We start from the raw sequence: 17,521 nt of genomic DNA, 5'->3' as shown, positions 1-17,521 counted from the left end.
TGAATGCCCCAAGAAAGGAATTAAGAAATGTTTTGATTAAAAAAAAAAAGCCAAAAACAAACCCAGCAGCAACTGAATGGTTTAAAAATTAAAACTAAAATCTCCGCAGAAGAGCAAGACCCCATCACTCAGTGCCTCTCAGGCCACTTGTCTCTATGAGAGACCTATAGTTTTAAGTCCCGTGAATAGTTGGAGGAAAAAAACAAATCTAAGTATTAACTGTCCCCACTGTGTAATTTCCTCCTTTTATTTCATTTTGGTGCTTTATCTCTTTAGGATTTTTGTTTGTTTGTTTGTTTTGTTTTTGTTTTTGTTGTTGTTTTGTTTTCTAATTTTTACGTGGATTGACTGACTGGGTGCTCTGCTGCTGTGGTGAGTGTGTGTAGATCGGAGGAGGACAACGGTGGGAGTCAGTCTCTCTCTGCTGTGTGGATCCTAGGTGACCCCCAGGCATGGTCGCAGTGCTCTACTCCACAGAGCCGTCCTGCCTGCCCATCCCCTGGGGAGGGAGCTGAGCACATCTGAATGACATGTGTGTCTGTTGACTTGGCCATTCTTCCAGGCTTTTAGCCTTGAGCCCTTCAGCAAGCAACCATCTCTTCCAGTCCTCCTCAGCAGCATCTTCCATCCAGGGTAAACTGTACCCTGTGGCTCTTGCCTTCATGATTCTGCTCCCAGAGACCCAGCTGACCACAGTCCCATTTGGAAATAGCTTCCCCTTTCCCTGTCCCACCTTTGATATGGCATGGCATGAAGCGGGGAGGGCGTTCCCAGTGTGTCCTGGCGGTGATGACAGGTGGATGACAGACAGCCATCAAACAACTCAGAGCCTTCTCTTCAAATAGTCATCTTAAATTGAGATATTATCCCCATACCTTAAAATGTATCCATGTAAAGCACACAGTCAGGGGTGGAAAGATGGCTAAGCAAGTAAGAGCCACCATTGCCCTTTTGGAAGAACAGTTTGAGTCCTATTACCTGTGACACAGCTATATCTAACTCCAGCTCCAGGGAACCAGTGCCCTCTTCTGGCTCCTGTGAGTACCTTCACACATGTGCCTGTGCGTGCGTACACACACACACACACACACACACACACACACACAGAGAGAGAGAGAGAGAGAGAGAGAGAGAGAGAGAGAGAGAGAGAGAAGTAAAATAAACTACACAATTGATTGTTTTTTAGTATACTCACAGGATCCTGCAAACACTTGTGGTCCATTTCTGGGGGTTTTCATTGTTCATAAAGAACCCCCATCTCCCCTAGCTGGTACTCCCCACCCCTTTGTGCTCAGCTCATGAGTGTTTTATATAGATGGAATAACATATGTGCCCCAACTTTCTTGTCTGCCTTCTTTAGAATAGCTTCGTATGCACCAGGTACCACTGGGGGACAGCATGTATCACCCAGATACGTACCATCAGGGGACAGCATGTGTCAGTATGCTGTCTGATTTTATCATAAGGTAATATTCCATTTTGTACCACACTTCAGTTATCTGGTTTTCGTATTCTAAAAACCAAAAGTCTTGGTGCCTTTTAGTTACAGGGCATCCAACATTCTGCTTAGCTCCTGGCAGGACCCCTGCTTGCTCCCTATGCTTCTCTGTGTCTCCGGGTTTATTTTCTGTCTGCAGATGGCCTATGTCTCTCTTGGCATATTGTGGAGACACAGGTGGTAAGTCAGACATTCCAATTAACTTGAATGTTCTTGGCCTTTTTATAAGTAGTAAAAATCATGGTGGCTACAACTGGTTGATTTTAAAACGAGAGATTGTAAATGTTTTCTGCCTGAAGGTGACCTGTCTCTGGTCTGCCTGTTCATGGAAGGTTCCTGCAGGGACTTGCAGGCAAGAGGTCGTTAATTGCCAGCTGGGTGCTCAGGGAATGACCAATGTGGCCCTTGCTGGAGGCTGTAGACCAGGGCCTGGGAGAGCTCATGTCCTCTAACCTGGATCAGGGATTTGGGTACATGGAACATTGGCTCAGCATCCATGCCTCTTTTCTCTGGTTGGAGCTTGGTGGCCACAGACACTTGGTAGAAAAGTAGGGCAGGCAAAGGAGATTTAGGAGATGAACCTAGATGGAGTAGAGAAAGCTGGTGGCCTGAAGCCCTGTGTACTTGTCTTCCACGTGACCAGCCTTGTGACTTGTAGCAAGCTAGGTCCCATTTGATTGGCCTGAGTTTCCTTCAAATGTCAGGTCTACATCCCCTTCCCCTGTATTTCATAGGGTTATTCTTGATGTGGTGGTCACTGCTAAGGTACCTCAGTGATGAGTGGTATTGTTGGGTTCTGTTCCGTCTCTTGCCATGATGGAAGCCAGCCACAGGATTTCATCTTTAAAATGAATGACTCATGGAAACGAAGGCTAATGCTGCTGGACCCTGGCAGCTGCAGATAGCTTTTTCTCTCAGTCATTTTCTGTGAGAAATGGGACAGTACTTTTAAGAGAAAGTCCTTAAGTTACTTCTGTGTTGGGTTTTATTAAAAAATGAACAAAGCCAAAGACAAGGCCCAACCAAAACCCTACCATCTCTTGCCAGTTCTCATGGCTCCAGCCCTTGTTTAACTTTAGAGGTCGCTCAGCTTCTGTCTGGGGTTCTTCTCCTTGGTGCAGCTCTAGTGTGTCCTCATCATGCTCAATCCCAAACTGGAAATCTCAGATCTCTGCATCTTGTCACGCTTTATAGGCAAGTAGACCTTTAAAAGTGGAAGCACTGTGTGTTGTTTGCAGTATAACCAGCTCTGGAGTTTGTAATTGCCCACACCGGTAGTTTCAACCTGTGGCTCCTCAGGGGCCACATATCAGATATTTCCATTGCAATTCATAGCAGCAGCAAAATCACAGTTATCAAGTAGCAATGGAATGATTTTATGGTTGGGGTCACCACAAATGAGGAACTGTATTAAAGGGTCACAGCAAAGGAAGGCTGAGAACCACTGTCCTGTCCCTTCTGCAGCTGTGGGAAGCATGGGCCCAACACGCCTCACAGTGACAGCCTGCAGGACTCTGAAGGGATTTCTGGAACATTCCAAGTATTTTCAGTATCAGCATAGTTGATAAACGTTAACTTTTGGAAACTGTATACAGAACATTCTACAAAGTTAATTTTATCACACCATTGTGGATAAGTTCTGATTTATTGCTTACCAGGAAAAACAAAACAAAACAAAACAAAAAACAAGAAAACCTTGTTCATAGGAGATGGGATGGATTTTTTTCTTTCCCATTTCTAAGAAATGAAGAAGGGCTGGAAAGGGTTAGCTAGGTCTCTCTCTCTCTCTCTCTCTCTCTCTCTCTCTCTCTCTCTCACTCTGTGTGTGTGTGTGTGTGTGTGTGATGTGACAGAACCGGTGTGTGTGTGTGGATGTGGGATTGTGTGTGGGTGTGAGTGTGTGGGTGTGTGTGTGTGTGGATGTGGGATTGTGTGTGTGTGTGTGTGTTTCTGGGTGTGTGGATGTGGGATTGTGTGTGGGTGTGAGTGTGTGGGTGTGAGTCTGCATGTGTGTGTTTCTGGGCGTGTGAGTGTGTGTGTGTGTGTGTGTTTCTGGGCGTGTGTGTGTGTGTGTGTGTGGGTGTATGTGGGATTGTGTGTGGGTGTGAGTGTGTGGGTGTGTGTGTGTGTGGGGGGGTGTGATTGTGTGTGTGTGTTTCTGGGTGTGTGTATGTGGGATTGTGTGTGGGTGTGAGTGTGTGTGTGTGAGTGTGTGTGTGTGTGTGTGTGTTTCTGGGTGTGTGGATGTGGGATTGTGTGTGGGTGTGAGTGTGTGGGTGTGAGTCTGCATGTGTGTGTTTCTGGGCGTGTGAGTGTGTGTGTGTGTGTGTGTTTCTGGGCATGTGTGTGTGTGTGTGTGTGTGTGTGGGTGGGTGTATGTGGGATTGTGTGTGGGTGTGAGTGTGTGGGTGTGTGTGTGTGTGGGGGGGTGTGATTGTGTGTGTGTGTTTCTGGGTGTGTGTATGTGGGATTGTGTGTGGGTGTGAGTGTGTGGGTGTGAGTGTGTGTGTTTCTGGGTGTGTGTATGTGGGATTGTGTGTGGGTGTGTGTGTGTGTATGTGGGATTGTGTGTGGGTGTGATTGTGTGTGTGTGTTTCTGGGTGTGTGTATGTGGGATTGTGTGTGGGTGTGAGTGTGTGGGTGTGAGTGTGTGTGTGTGTGTGTGTATGTGGGATTGTGTGTGGGTGTGAGTGTGTGGGTGTGAGTGTGTGGGTGTGTGTTGTTCCTCGTAATTTGACCTCCTGAAGAGGCCCAGTGATGATTGCTATTGGGAAGATACTCCAATAGTCCATTTTCTTATTTCTGGTACTTTCTTCCTTGTGCTAAGTGGCTTCTGGTGGCCTTTCCTTTAGTAAGGTTTGATACACAGTCACCACTCTTCCTCTTGTGTTGCCTGTTGGCATGGGGAGTCAGCTCTGACCCATGACACTTTGAAGGGAAAACTAAATGTTTTTGGACGAGGTGGACCATTGGGACCCGCCCTTTGGGACATGTCTGATGTTTCTCCAACTTCCTGGTACCAGTGAACTAAGGGATCTTTTCAGTGGGAATCCATCAAGGATCCACTGTGAAGATGGATCCCACTATTTAGATTTCGTGAGAAATACACTTTCCTAGTCAGAATCAGCTTGAGTTGAAGAGACGTTGCTCCCACTTGTGTTTTTACTGATTGTCAGCTGACTGCTGACTGTGGAACTCTGTTTTCTGGAAGAGGCAATTACACCTTCATTGTCTTTGGGTGTGCAGTGTCTGTTTCTGTGTGGAGTGCTCATGGAGCAAGAGGTTGGATTTGGGTGTTGTTTTCAGGACCATCTCCCTTTTTTTAGGCAGGGTCTCTTTTTGGCCTAGAACTTACTAAATAGCCTAGACTGGCTGGTCAGCAAGCCTCAGGCTCCAATGTCTTTATCCTCACACTGGCATTGTAAGTGCCTGCTATCATGCTCTGCTTGCCATGCAAGCTCCTGGCAGTGACTCCAGGCCCTTGTGTTTGCAAAGTTGGCATTTTGCCAACCAGAGCCACCTCCCTAAGCCCAAGCTCCACTTTCTCTGAACACAGCGTCTCCTCACTGTCCCCCTACCCACTTTGAACATTGTCTGTTGTGTAAGTCCATGACTAATGACAGTTGGTGGAGGACAGAGCAGGTACCATGGGGGCTTCATTCCAGCCTTGTCATATGGGAGAGTTCTGGAGCAAGGAAGTAGACAGTTGCTCTCAAGGCTCTGAGATCTTCTCTGTGGCTGGTCCACCTGTTGCACTACTGGGGGATTATCTGTTGTCACATGACACACTGGCCCTGGGAGGTGATGACCTTACAGACAGAATCTAGAACTTCCATCTTGGATAGTAGACAGTGACTTCTTTGGAATGGTAGTTCTGTGATAGAGGGTCTCACTATGTATCTCTGGCTGTCCTGGAACTTGCTATGTAGACCAGCCTGGCCTTGGACTCCCAAGATCCACCTAAAGGTATGAGCCACCATGTCCAGCTCAGGTTCTTTTGTGATCCTTGAAACACAAGTGATATTTCAGTCTAAAATGTAGTCTTGGAGCCACTGAACATACTTTCATACATGACAATATTTGAATGTCTAGACTTATACAGGGACGATATCCATTCAGAGACAACTTGAAGCGGCCGTTCTAGACTCTCCAAGCCAGAGATGGCTGACTGTGCACCCATAGCTCACTACTGGCTTGTATCTATGTTCAAATGGCTCGAAAATGAAGACCACACTGTTTTAATTGATGAATTAATTTCTTATTTTTGAGTTTTATTATTTTTAAATGATTTAAGAAATCAAGAGAGATCTTCTGGGGAACTGGCATGCATGTCAGGTGGCTCAAGATTCCAGGGACCTGAGCTTCTCCTCTGACCTCCATGCCTGCACTCATGTGCTCATAACCCACAGACTCACACATAGGCATACAATTAAAAAATAAAATAAGTCTAAAAAGAAAAAAAAGGAAGTGTAGTATCCCCAGATACAGAAAGTTCAGATAGCAGTGTCCTCTAAATACAGTTTATCTGAGTGTGTACAGCCATAACATGACATGACGTGTCGTAGCATGACAGCATAAGTAATATAGCGTAACGTAACATATCTATGCTTTGCCTGGGGCTGTTTCAAGTTACAATGGCAAGCATGGCCATGGACCACAGAGCCAGAGATATTAACTATGTGACAAGCCCTGCCCTGAATAAATAAGAGGGTAGGGGGCAATCCCTACTCGCTTGTCCATCTGTGGGACTGGTAGATGAAAGGAGGTACCAGGAAGCCTTGCTGGTGTTTAATTAAGGATGTGAATTTTCCCGGCAACTTTGTTACCATTGTCATTGTGCTTTGAGTCCTTCTGTTTGTTTAGGAACAAGTACCAATGTCCCAGTAGCAGCAATAAAGTAACAGGTTACGATGGTGTGGTCCTGGTAGCAGCTATAAAGTAACCAATGATGTGGTCCTGGTAGCAGCTATAACGTAACAGGTTCCGATGGTGTGGATCTGGCCGGCTGGTCCAATGAGGCTCTGGCAGCTCTGAAAGCTTCTATTTAGAAGCCCTTCCCTAGGTCCTTTTGCCTTTTTCCTTTTGTTGGAGGAAATCGAAGAAGGAGAGGCTTGTGTGTGTGTGTGTGTGTGTGTGTGTGTTGTGTGTGTGTGTGTGTGTGTGTACACTTCTGTGTGTGCATTTGTATGCTTGTGTGTGTGTATACATGTGGAGATTAGTGGTCAATCACTCTCCACATGGTTGTTGTTTTGAGACAGGGTCTGAACCAAACTTGGGGTTAGACTGTCTGGCCAATGTGACCAGGGGTGGGGTCCTGTCCTCTCCTGCACTCATTTTGCAGGTGTGCCCTGCTTTTGAAGTTCATGGGACTAGTGAGCGCATTGCTGGCTGAGTCATCTCCAGGGCTCTTCCTTTTTGTTGACAATTCAGCAGGCTTTTGAGCTCTGATTCCTTTCAAACCCTTGGCATTGTATATATACTGTGAGTCTTGGCCCACGGGTCCAGTGCTTAGCCTCGCCTACTAGAGCCATAGCATAAAATATGATTTGGAGAAGGGCCTAATGGGGAAAGATCAGAACATTATTATTAAACAGAAGATGAAATGCTTAAGCCAAGATGGCGTTATTATTATTAATTATTATTATTTTTGACTAAACGAAAACCGAGCAGACCCCTTTTCAACAGTTTTCAATGCAGGAATTCCCTGGGCCCATTTGATTGCCCTTTGTTGAAAAGTTTAATGTTTCCATAGGCAATTCCTAATTTCCATGTGGAGCAGCTCGAGAGGAAGCGAACGGGAGCCCAGTGTTGTTTTTCTTGTAGGATGGTGGAGATATTTCTTTTCCCCCAAGCAGCGGAACTTTTGGGCAAACAAGGGTGTTCAACCCTTCTGTGAGTCTGGGACTCCATTTCACCTCTTCCTTCAGCAGAATAGAATTTCTCACGGCTTAATGTCTCCAGGAAGGAAGAGATTTTCCTTTAGGCTGTAATTGTACCTAATTTCCCTCTTCCCTTTATTTATTTATTTTCCCCATTAATCAGGACCAAGGGTGGAAGATGAAGGGACTGGGCAGCGTCACTTTTGGAAGAAGTTAATAACTTCTTTTAAAATACCCCCCCCCACACACACACACAATGCTTGCTTTCCCAGGAGAACCCTGTCATCCAGCATGCTGGCTAAGCTCTGGGAGTGAGAGTGGATTTGTGGGTGCCTAGCTGTTCAGGGGAATCAGGTTGCACCCAAATTGGGCATTTGAGGCTGTCATTGAGGAGTCCCTACCAGTCGGCAGGGCCGGAGCTGTCCTTCACCATCTGGATTTGGTTAGCTCTCCCCGGGCAGCAGGGGTGACTCTCATTTCCTCTGACCAGTAATGTTATATAGGCAGCGGTCCTGGGCTGCCCTGACATAATTGAAAATTATGTGTATTGTAGGCTCAGAGCGCTGAAATGTAGGCTCATAAAAATATGTGGGGCAGGTAGCCTATGGAGACTGGAGCACAATGAGGCTTTTATGTACACTGAGAATTACAAGTCTCTGAGTTGATACTGCATTCTGAGTGTGACAGGACAGTTCTTGGGTGGGTTCCTTGCGGCAAGTCTGTCACCTTAAACCAAGCCTAGATGTTCTAATTCAATAGAGCTGGCACCAGGATGCAATCAGATCTGCTTTACAGATGGTCAAAGATGAAAACCTGTCCACTCATCGAGCCCCCACCCCCTGTTGGAGCATAGCAGGAGGTGTGGGTGTGTCTGTTCAGTTTTGCAGTTTTGTCTGTGGGTTCTTGGGAGATGGAGAGGCAGTGCTGGCCAGTGTTCATTTTTGGTTGGCCTCAAGGAAATGACTCTATTGAGTGGTTTTGACCGATGCAGCCCCTGTAGTTATGTGGCAAGTGTGAATGGGAAGAAGTCAGGGCAAAATAGATTCCCAGAGTCTTCTGGCTAGGAGGCAGGGCTGAGGCTACCTTGGAAATTCTGTTTTCAGTGGTTTTAAACTTAGGGTTGTCTTGGCTCCAGTTTGGAAGTGACTTGGTTGTAAGGATGAATGGGAGGGTCTTCCTAGGATTCAGTGGACTCATAATGTCCTTCAATATTTGGGCAGACCTATTCTTCTGTCACAGACACGGCAACCCTTTCAGTTAATAGATGGCAGCTAGAGGTCGGTTGAAACAGATTTGGTGGAAGATTGTGTCAGGTGCAATCTTTACCACAGGGGCTTCTTGGTTAAAAACCTCAAGCTGCCGAAGATGAAGCCACCATGTGTGGATCCGGGCAGGAGAGGCAGATAGTGTACCTGTGCAGGCAGCTGGGGGCTCCGGTCATTCGTGTTAGGTGTAAGCACATTTGGTTTTCATTTACCACCCAGGCATGTCTTTGAGCAGAGCACACTTGTTTGCAGACACCTTTGACCTCTCGGTTACCACATGGAGTTTGAGCAGAGCCTCTTCCTGGACATTCCTTTGCTGTCTTTTCTTTCTGCAGAGATCTTAAAGACTTAGCTACATCTACTTGTTTTGTTTTGTTTTGTTTTTTTCCCCCAGAAATGCTGACATCTTTCTTGGCATTACCTGGGCATGGCTGCCAAACTTCTGCTTCGACCTGGGTGTATGTGTGCTAGCTGCCTCACAAGTATGAGTTTCCCAAGGGCAGACATTCCGTGTGCTTCCTTACTGTTAGCTAGATGAACAGGCACACAGCAAGTTTCCATAATGTTCACTGACTCAAAATTCAGGGGCTCAGTAGGCTAAAGTATTTGCCTCCAAGTCTTTGAGTCTCTGGAATGATGAAGGCTGTTCTTCCTATGCCCTCTAAGCATTACCGATATGCTCAGTCACATGACGGTTACAATTGTAAAGGCTGTCACTGATGTCCTCACAAGCATCCTGCCCAACTTCCTTGGTGACACTGTGATTACCCAGGAAAGCCCTTAGGGTATTCAGGGTATCTCTGTCCCCAGCACACTGCTCTGCCTCAGTTTCCCTGTCGGTAAGAATGAAGGAGGAGTTAGGTCAACTGGTGTCTCACAGCTGCTCCGTCGATTTCAATGGAAGTAGCAACTTTTGTGTCACCTCCTGCTCCAGAGAAAGGCAGGGAAGGGTGCATCGACTCACTCTTATTTTTCTCTCATGCTAATCCTGCCCACATTTAAGCATCATACCTTTCCTTTGAAATGACTGTTAAAATTGCGTTGTGCCCTGGGTGTGCCTTGAGCTTTGGGGTCCGTTGAGGAATTCTGTGAGTGTCCTGTGAGTGCCCTGTGTTGTATAAAGAAGTGAAGGAGGTTGGTGTTTTCAAGGGGAAGGCTGCTGCAAGCTCAGGTTTGGTCTAGGCGGTCTTCTAGGACTTCTCTGGCTGAAGTTGTGTGTTGGCTTTCTGTCTTTGTTCCCTCTTTTCTCCCCTGTATCCCTCTCCCCTCCATTGGTCCCCTTATTCCCTCCATAACTCCTCTCTGAACCCCTTTACCATCATCACCCCATAATGTACGCTGCAAAGAGAAGACTGTGCTTGTTAGTAATATTAATTTCCTTCCTTCCTTCCTTCTTTCCTTCCTTCCTTCCTTCCTTTCTTCCTTCCTTCTCTCCCTCCTTCCCTCCTTCCTTCCTCTCTTTCTTTTTTACTTTCTGATGTAAAGAATGCACAATGCTTGTTTCTGAGGTGGATAGCTTGCATCCTCTCCTTCCCTGAATTAATTGTTTCCTTTTTTCCAGTATCTTCAAATGAAATGGCCACTGCTCGATGTCCAAGCAGGAAGCCTCCAGAGCCGACAAGCCCTCAAGGATGCCCGCTCACCATCGCCTGCCCACATCGTAGTAAGTGTCTCTCAGTGACACTCACCCCCTTGATGGGGGCAGAGAGTAGATGCTATCCTTTTTTTCTTTTGATGATGAAATCTTGTATTTGTCAGTTCTTTAAAAATGTTTCTCTGGAGACTAGCTTTGGATATGGTCTGTGTGACAAGCTATTCCTCTCCCCGTGACGGTACCACAGCAAATGTCACGAGGAAGTTTCCCGGGCCCTTCCTTCACCTTCTGTGCTCTGTGTTTTGGGTTAGAAGCTAGACTCATGGGCGTCTGTTAATAGGATACATCCTTCCTGTTTCGGGAGGAAACTAGATATGGTACTGAAGCACTTGTTTAGAAAAAAATGCATTTTTAGGGGAATCAAGGTTGAAAGGAGGATGAGAAAAAAGGGATTACTTGGTCTGAAATTTCCCACCCACCCTGTTTATCTTGATATGTGCTAGAAAGTAACACTTTACATGAAGATTGGCAAACTTGATCTGAGCTGGCTGACTGCAAACTAGAGTAGAAGTGAACATAGATAGGCTCAAATTAAACTTAATTTGTGTACCCACAGCTTTGAAAGTATGTGGGCTGCACACAGAAAACATTTGTTTTTACTGAGACTACAGTATCAAGTGTGTGTCAACATATATTTTTAATGCACTCTCCTAGAGTATCGTAGGCTCTGAAAGTCTATAAATTAGCCTCCTGAGAAGGTAGCTCAGCCTTATTAGAATATCTATTTCTTTCTATATATTTATATCATGAGCTGGACTTCAGACTTTTGAAATAATTAATGAAAGACATATTTTTATAATGAATTCATGACAGGTAGAATTATGCAAAGCAGGAGATAATTCATACATTTTTTATTTACGCTATCACAAAATGTTACCCATTAGTCTGTTTGGCCTCTACATTACTCAGAATCTCTAAAAATTGCAAAATAATTTAAAGTAGAAAAACCTTAAGATGCATATTGTCAAATTGCAGGCCATCTCCTGATTTGGTAGCTTGGTATAATTGATTATATATTATTTAGTGAGCTAGGCCTCAGTTGTATGTGTGTATATCAGAACATAATTTATTTCTGTAAAACCACATTTGGAACCTTGATTGGTGGAAATGTCTTAACTTCTCATGGTATAAGTAAGGGGTGTAGGAAGAAGGCTGATAGATGCTAGAAGTTTCTCCCTTCTTCCAGCCCCACAATTAAATGGATGTCAAGATGAGGGCTGGAGGTGATAACCTTAGACCATTTTAGGCCCAGTCTGGTTTCAGGAAAGGAACTGAGTGAGCTCCAGAGATGCCTTAAGCGAATTGCCCAATGTCACACACCGAGGTAGCGGCTGGAGCAATGACTGCATCCGGCTCTTTGCACCCTTTTGGGACCCTCTAGTAGATCCTTTTCTGTGAGAGGTGAGAGCAGTGCTCGTGGCCGACTCTGGTGTTTACTGCAACAGGCCAGCCATCAGGACAGTGACAGGGGTGAGGTGTGAAGAAGTTGCTGGCATGGGTGCTGATTCGTGTTTCTCTGGAAAATCAAATGCCATGTTAAAAAAAATCTTAACACACGGTTCTCGGGTCCTAGAGTGATGGGAGCAAGGTTCACATTTTCCTGTGCCAGTGCATTGCCAACATCTGCCCAGACTTTGAGATTTATCTCCCCCCACCCCCAAGCTCTACCTGGAAGTTTCCCCACATCTTGCCCACAGAGAAGGTAGCTGTCTTTGCAAACTTAACACAGTTCAGAGCCTGCACAGCTGTGGTGGTGAAGGGTCATGGGCCATAGCAACACTAAGCATGACCCTCACGCAAATGTGAGTTGTCACAATTGTCCCCTCTTGTCCTGCATAAATACCACAAGAACAGCTGCCACAGCTGGGGTCGTCAGGGTCTTATTTTCTTGTGTGGAGATGGACAGTCTGTAGATGGTGGGAAAACAGTGTTTGGAGACCCAGTGTGGATCTTGGAAAGGGGCTCAGAGGGGAGACTGAGGCTCCTTTTTTTCCCCTCACTGTTTTCTGGAAGACATGTCCCACAGAAGTCACAGGAGTATCCATGCTGCCTTCAGGGTGGGCAGCTTTGTCCACGGGAGCCATAGCTGGCAGCAGTGGTCACACAATTGTGTTTGCTAACTGCTGAGCCCTTAGGTTCCTGAGGACTAGCTGTCTGGTAGAGATTGTAGCTTGTGGAGAAAGGTGGGCCCTGGTAGCTGAGGAGAAGGGAAAAAGCTTTAAGTTTGGGCAAAAGGAGACCACCTTTGGAAAATGCTTAATTATCTTCTCATTAGGTGTAGAGCTCTGTGTCAATCTAAACCACCTATACCACAGTGGGCACAGTGTCTGAGTCAGCCCTATGGCTCATGCATCATTTGGGTTTCTGTACAGCTTCACACTGGCCGGAGGGGTTTGTGTTTGTGTCCAGATTTGGTCGTGGATGGCCAGCTTCCCTCCTTACCCTTGGTGTTTTCATTCTGTTAAACAAAATGTTGACATCAGAGGCCATCACCAGACGTGTTTCAAAATAGCCTTCTATGGATTGTTTCCTAATTTCTTTGAAATGGGGATTATTGTAACTTGTGGGCCAAGCTGTTTCCACATTACTTCAGATGTTTCACTGTAAAAATAGAGAAGTGTTGGGGTTCGTTGTCAATCACTGGAAGTAATGACTGTCACAGATTGCTCAGAAAATGCCGTTCGCCAGGACCTCCACCTGCAAGACAATCTGCACCTGGGAATTTAAAGCACTTTCCCCTAATATATTAATTTAGTTGAGTTTTTTTCCCATGTGGTAGGAGGTCTCCATGCCATAGGAAGTTGATGTATGTGGGGCTGCAGAGATGGCTTGGAAGTTAAGAGCATTCATTCGCTGGTCTTTCAGAGGACCAGAGCCTGGTATTCCAGGGTCCACACTAGGTGTCTTTTAGTTGCCTAAAACTCTAGCTCCAAGAGGTCTGATACCCACTTCTGGCCTCCATGGACATCTGCATACATACTTTACATTCTCTCTCTCTCTCTCTCTCTCTCTCTCTCTCTCTCTCTCTCTCTCTCCGACAACAACAATAAACAGCTTTAAAAAGTTGATGTTCGGAATACATGTTAATGCTAGGATACACACCTAACAACATGTGTTCATTCATTCAGTGCGAAGACACCATCCCTAGGGGTGTCTTGATTGGCTGGCCAAAAACTGACCATTCCTGTGAGGAACCAGTCCTTGCCACCCTCTTTCTCCTTCCCACCCTGCACCACTACTCAACCCTGGCTTTTCAAGGCCTCAAAATTGCCAAGAAACCCATTCTCTCCAATTCCGTTTTCTAATTTGTTCCATTTTACTCTCTCTCTCTGGCATTTCTGAAATTTATATTGTAATTCTTCTTTTTCTTTTCACAAGTTGAAGGAGGAACTGCAGGGCTCTGCTGGGTGGTAGTGTCTCATGCAAGGTTTGTACAGAGCCTCCAGCTGCTGATAAGCTGTGGGGTTAGGACTTGCTCCCTGGGTACCACCCCCGGTGCCTTTGCTGTACAAAGACCTTCATTTAACTTCCTTTGTACCCACAAAAAGGAAAAAAAGAAGGAAAAGAAAAAAAAAAGATTCTAGACCCAAAATGGTGGTATTTTGGTAATAGCATGTGTCTTACAACCCAGTAAAAAGGCTTCAAAAGTTTTTACAATTTTATCTCGGGGGTTTCCTTTTGAAGTCTGTGTGGAGTTTTACCTTGGGGTGGATTCTTCCTGTTTCTCTGTCTTGGGTGTTTTGTTGTGTAATGAGCATCGAGGAGTGGGGTGGGAGAGCAGACTGAATCCCAGCAAAGAAAGCCTGCCAGACAGTCGTGATGCACATTTTTATTTAATTGCTTAAATGTTGATCGCAAGTGGAGACCTTACGAGACGCAGCATAGCCAGTAGGACTCCACACAGGGCCTCTGTCCTCTGTGCTGTACACATTTCCACGGGACACAGGGCTCAAGGAACTGGGAGCTTTTGTTCCTATAGAATCTAGGAGAATCTACTCATCGTTAATTAAAAAATGACCTCAAGAACATTCTCTTTGCAGTTAAACACATGTGAAAGCATCTAACCCCCTCACCCCCATGTTCCCTTGTTTATGGGATTGACTAAATGCCAGAAGGCTCTGTGATAGAAAGATGTCAAGGATGACAAAAAATTGTGATGCGTGCCTGGGAGGATGACAGGGCCCCTGTGGGTGTGACCAGGGGAACCTGTTTGTGACTGAGAAGTTGGTCGGGATTATGTTCCTGGACGTTTAAGATGGTTAATGGATGCAATGGGATAGGAGGGGTGACTTCTCGTGTTCTGTAGCATGGTAGACTAACGACAGCGACAATTGACATCGTTTAATTGGGTATTTAAAAATAGCTAGTCTAGAAGATTCTAAATGTCCTTGTCTGTGTGGGTGTGTAGTAAAGGGATGATAGGTCTGAGAATGTATTTGTGAGGTACTGAATCTAAGACTGTCCATGGTATACATGTGTGGAAACATCCCATCATAGGCCTTCCATTTGTACATTTATTGAGTCCACGAAAACTGAATGATCATGCCAGGCAAAATGAATGGTGGGTGTAAGTCCTATAGGAAAGAGTAGGCGCAGAGACAAGCGGAGATCCCGGTGCTGGGACATCAAACCTATAAGGGGGTCAGGAAGTGTTTGGTGATTGTGTCATGCTGAAAGCCCTGGCTCTGGTGGATGTGGACTGATTTGGATGGAACCAAAGGGGAAAGCACCATCAGATTGGAGGGAAGAGGTAGGTGGCTGGAGAGTGCCATTTGCTGGATGAGGCAGGTTTGGGATAGAATAGCACTTTGGTTTTTGTGCTGAGTTTATATTGTGCAATGTTTATATTGATTCAACCGTGGATTCGTTCACTGGTGCTCCAAATTCGGTGTGGTTGTTCACTGTGTGGAAAAAAGCCTTCCAGACATGGAGCAAAATGACACCAGTGGCCAAGCAGTGATCCCAGCAACGGTACAGAGGGCTGTGCTGGGTTATGCTCAGAGTTCATTTTAGATGTTCCATTATTCTACAGAGAAGGAGTTGGCCACAGAGGACCCATGTCTCACCAGTGGTGGGAGTCAGGCTGTGGAACAAAGCCACTGGGCCCCAGCACCCCATCTTCCTAGCCCCGAGTAGACAGCTGAAAACAGCCGAGCAAGTCACTTCTAGAACACCATGTGCACGCAATTTCCCGTCCTGTCAGTGGGCATACCAGAGGGAACTCCCACCCCACCTGTGCAGGTGTGGCTTTAGAAGCCCTGACAGCTTCCAGAGTGTCTGAGATGTGGCTTCTGGCTATGGATAGTGTAGCTGTTATAAAGGACTCCTTGGCACCTTGCAAAAAGGGGTGAAGCCTGCCTTTCATATCTTTTCATGGGCAAGTGGAGGGTGCTGTGCTGCCTTGGGTATACCAGTACTTCCAAACCCATGCCTCTACCCTCTCTCATGGAGGCAGGCTCCCCCACCCTGCTGAGGACTGTCTTCATTCCTTCTGCTAAGTATATATGTACTCTTTTTGTTATTTATCTAATCCACTTATCCATGACTCAGCCAGGCTTTCTAGAACACTTGGCCTTAGTTTCCTGATAGCAGCTGAGTCAGAACTGTCCCATTTCACAGACAAGGCTGTGTTGAGTGTGCCTGTTTTGTCTATAAAACAAGCCCGTCAGCATTGCATACTTGTTGTTTTTTTATGGGGAGAGTTAGCACAGAGAACTAGGTCCCTGAGCTTTCTTGTGGAGGCAAGAGAAGCCGTGAATGGAATCACAGTGCTCAGAAGAACGTGAGTGATGAAGTCTCCAAAGTGCATGCTGGCCTAGGGCCATGATGGATCCCAGGTCAAACGGCTAAGTCATCTAGGTCCTTGCGGAATCTCCAGAGTTCTCCAGGTTTGGATTCTTGTGTGGTAGCTGCCTGCTGTGGTGATAAAACCAGTGTCACAAAGGATTGTGTAACCTCTGTGATACCCCCTTCCTTCAGAGAAGAACCAAAGTTCAAGGGCCACGGAATCCTGTCCTGTTTCTCCTGTTGACACTCTTATAGCCTCATTGTTATTTAGTAGCCGACTCTTGCTCTAGAGACTTCAGGCATTGGAAGGAAGCATCCTGGTACAGACTTGGGGGAGGGCACCACATGGACCCTTCAGAGAGTTTCATCTTTACTGTGCACTGGAGTATCTCTCCCTGAAGCATTGGCTCCTTGTGCCTACACTTGATGAGGATGCTGTTATTCTGACCCCAAGACCAAGTCTTTTCTTTGGAATTTCCCTGTTTATATCTAATTCATATCATCACTGGCTGGCGAATCTTAGACTATTTAGGAATTACTCATATTTTCGTTACACTATTCTGCCTCTAAAGGAAGTGAAATCATTTATTTTTATTTTATGTGCTTTGGTGTTTTGCTTGCATGTGTGTCTGTGTGAGGATGTTGGATCCCTTGGAGCTGGAGTTGCAGACGGCTGTGAGCGGCTGTGTGGGTGCTGGAAGCTGAATCCAGGTCCTCTGCAAGAGCAGTGCTCTTAACTGCTGAGACATTGCTCCAACCACAAGAAATGAATTTTTAAGTGAGTGTAGCTTTTTTTTTATTCATAAACTTGGTGTCTATTGTAGACAGTTGGAAAGCCACCCATAGTCTTACCTCTCAGAGATACTTATTTCCTTTTAGTTTTTTTTTCTATGTTAATATTTCTTTTTAACATTCTGGAGCTCCTAGCTTTGTATTTATTTAAAACAAAAATTACTAAAGTCAGTAAGTACTTCTTCGTGTCCTTACAGTTCTTAAGGCTTCTAATGATCCATAGGAACCCTCAGTATGGTTTTGCCCTGATTTATAAGATCAGTGCCGTGTTGTTGATCTTTATGTCCTGTTTTGTTTCTGCTTTTGATGTTGTTTCTGCATCTGCATTGTCCCCTGGCTCTTTCCTTTGGGGATAGATTTGGTGGAAGAATTTAGATAAAGAAGAGCAGAGTTTTAAAAATTGCTCTTTAGATACCTACCACCCCTGCTAGGGAGACTTAGTGTCAGATTTCCACGGTCAGAATGGTTTTAATTCTCTGGGGGAACTTAGCAAAAGGAAAGGTTTATGTTTCCCTGAAAGGCTGAGCCTTTAACTCCCCTGGTTCTAGAGTTCAGCCAAGAAGACTTGGCCTTTAAGGCCTTCATGGTCAGCTACTGTTCAGCTGTTTCCCTTCTTCCTAGATCACACACACACACACACACACAC

At 45.6% G+C, this 17,521-nt stretch overlaps 1 protein-coding gene across 44 annotated transcripts in view; it reads left to right on the top strand.

Moving 5' to 3' along the window:
• Window positions 1-17,521, top strand: part of Tcf7l2 (transcription factor 7 like 2) — a 188,354-nt gene that overhangs the window by 65,576 nt on the left and 105,257 nt on the right. For all 44 annotated transcript variants that reach the window (XM_027406954.2, XM_027406959.2, XM_027406953.2 and 41 more), the window contains one exon: window positions 10,204-10,305. In XM_027406954.2, the coding sequence (XP_027262755.1) occupies window positions 10,204-10,305 (102 nt within the window). The remainder of the gene's footprint in view (window positions 1-10,203; window positions 10,306-17,521) is intronic.

The sequence above is a fragment of the Cricetulus griseus genome, chromosome 3, assembly GCF_003668045.3.
Source record: "Cricetulus griseus strain 17A/GY chromosome 3, alternate assembly CriGri-PICRH-1.0, whole genome shotgun sequence".
Taxonomy (NCBI): domain Eukaryota; kingdom Metazoa; phylum Chordata; class Mammalia; order Rodentia; family Cricetidae; genus Cricetulus; species Cricetulus griseus.
The sequence above is the reverse complement of the archived record's forward strand: the minus strand, read 5'-3'. Positions and strand labels throughout refer to the sequence as shown.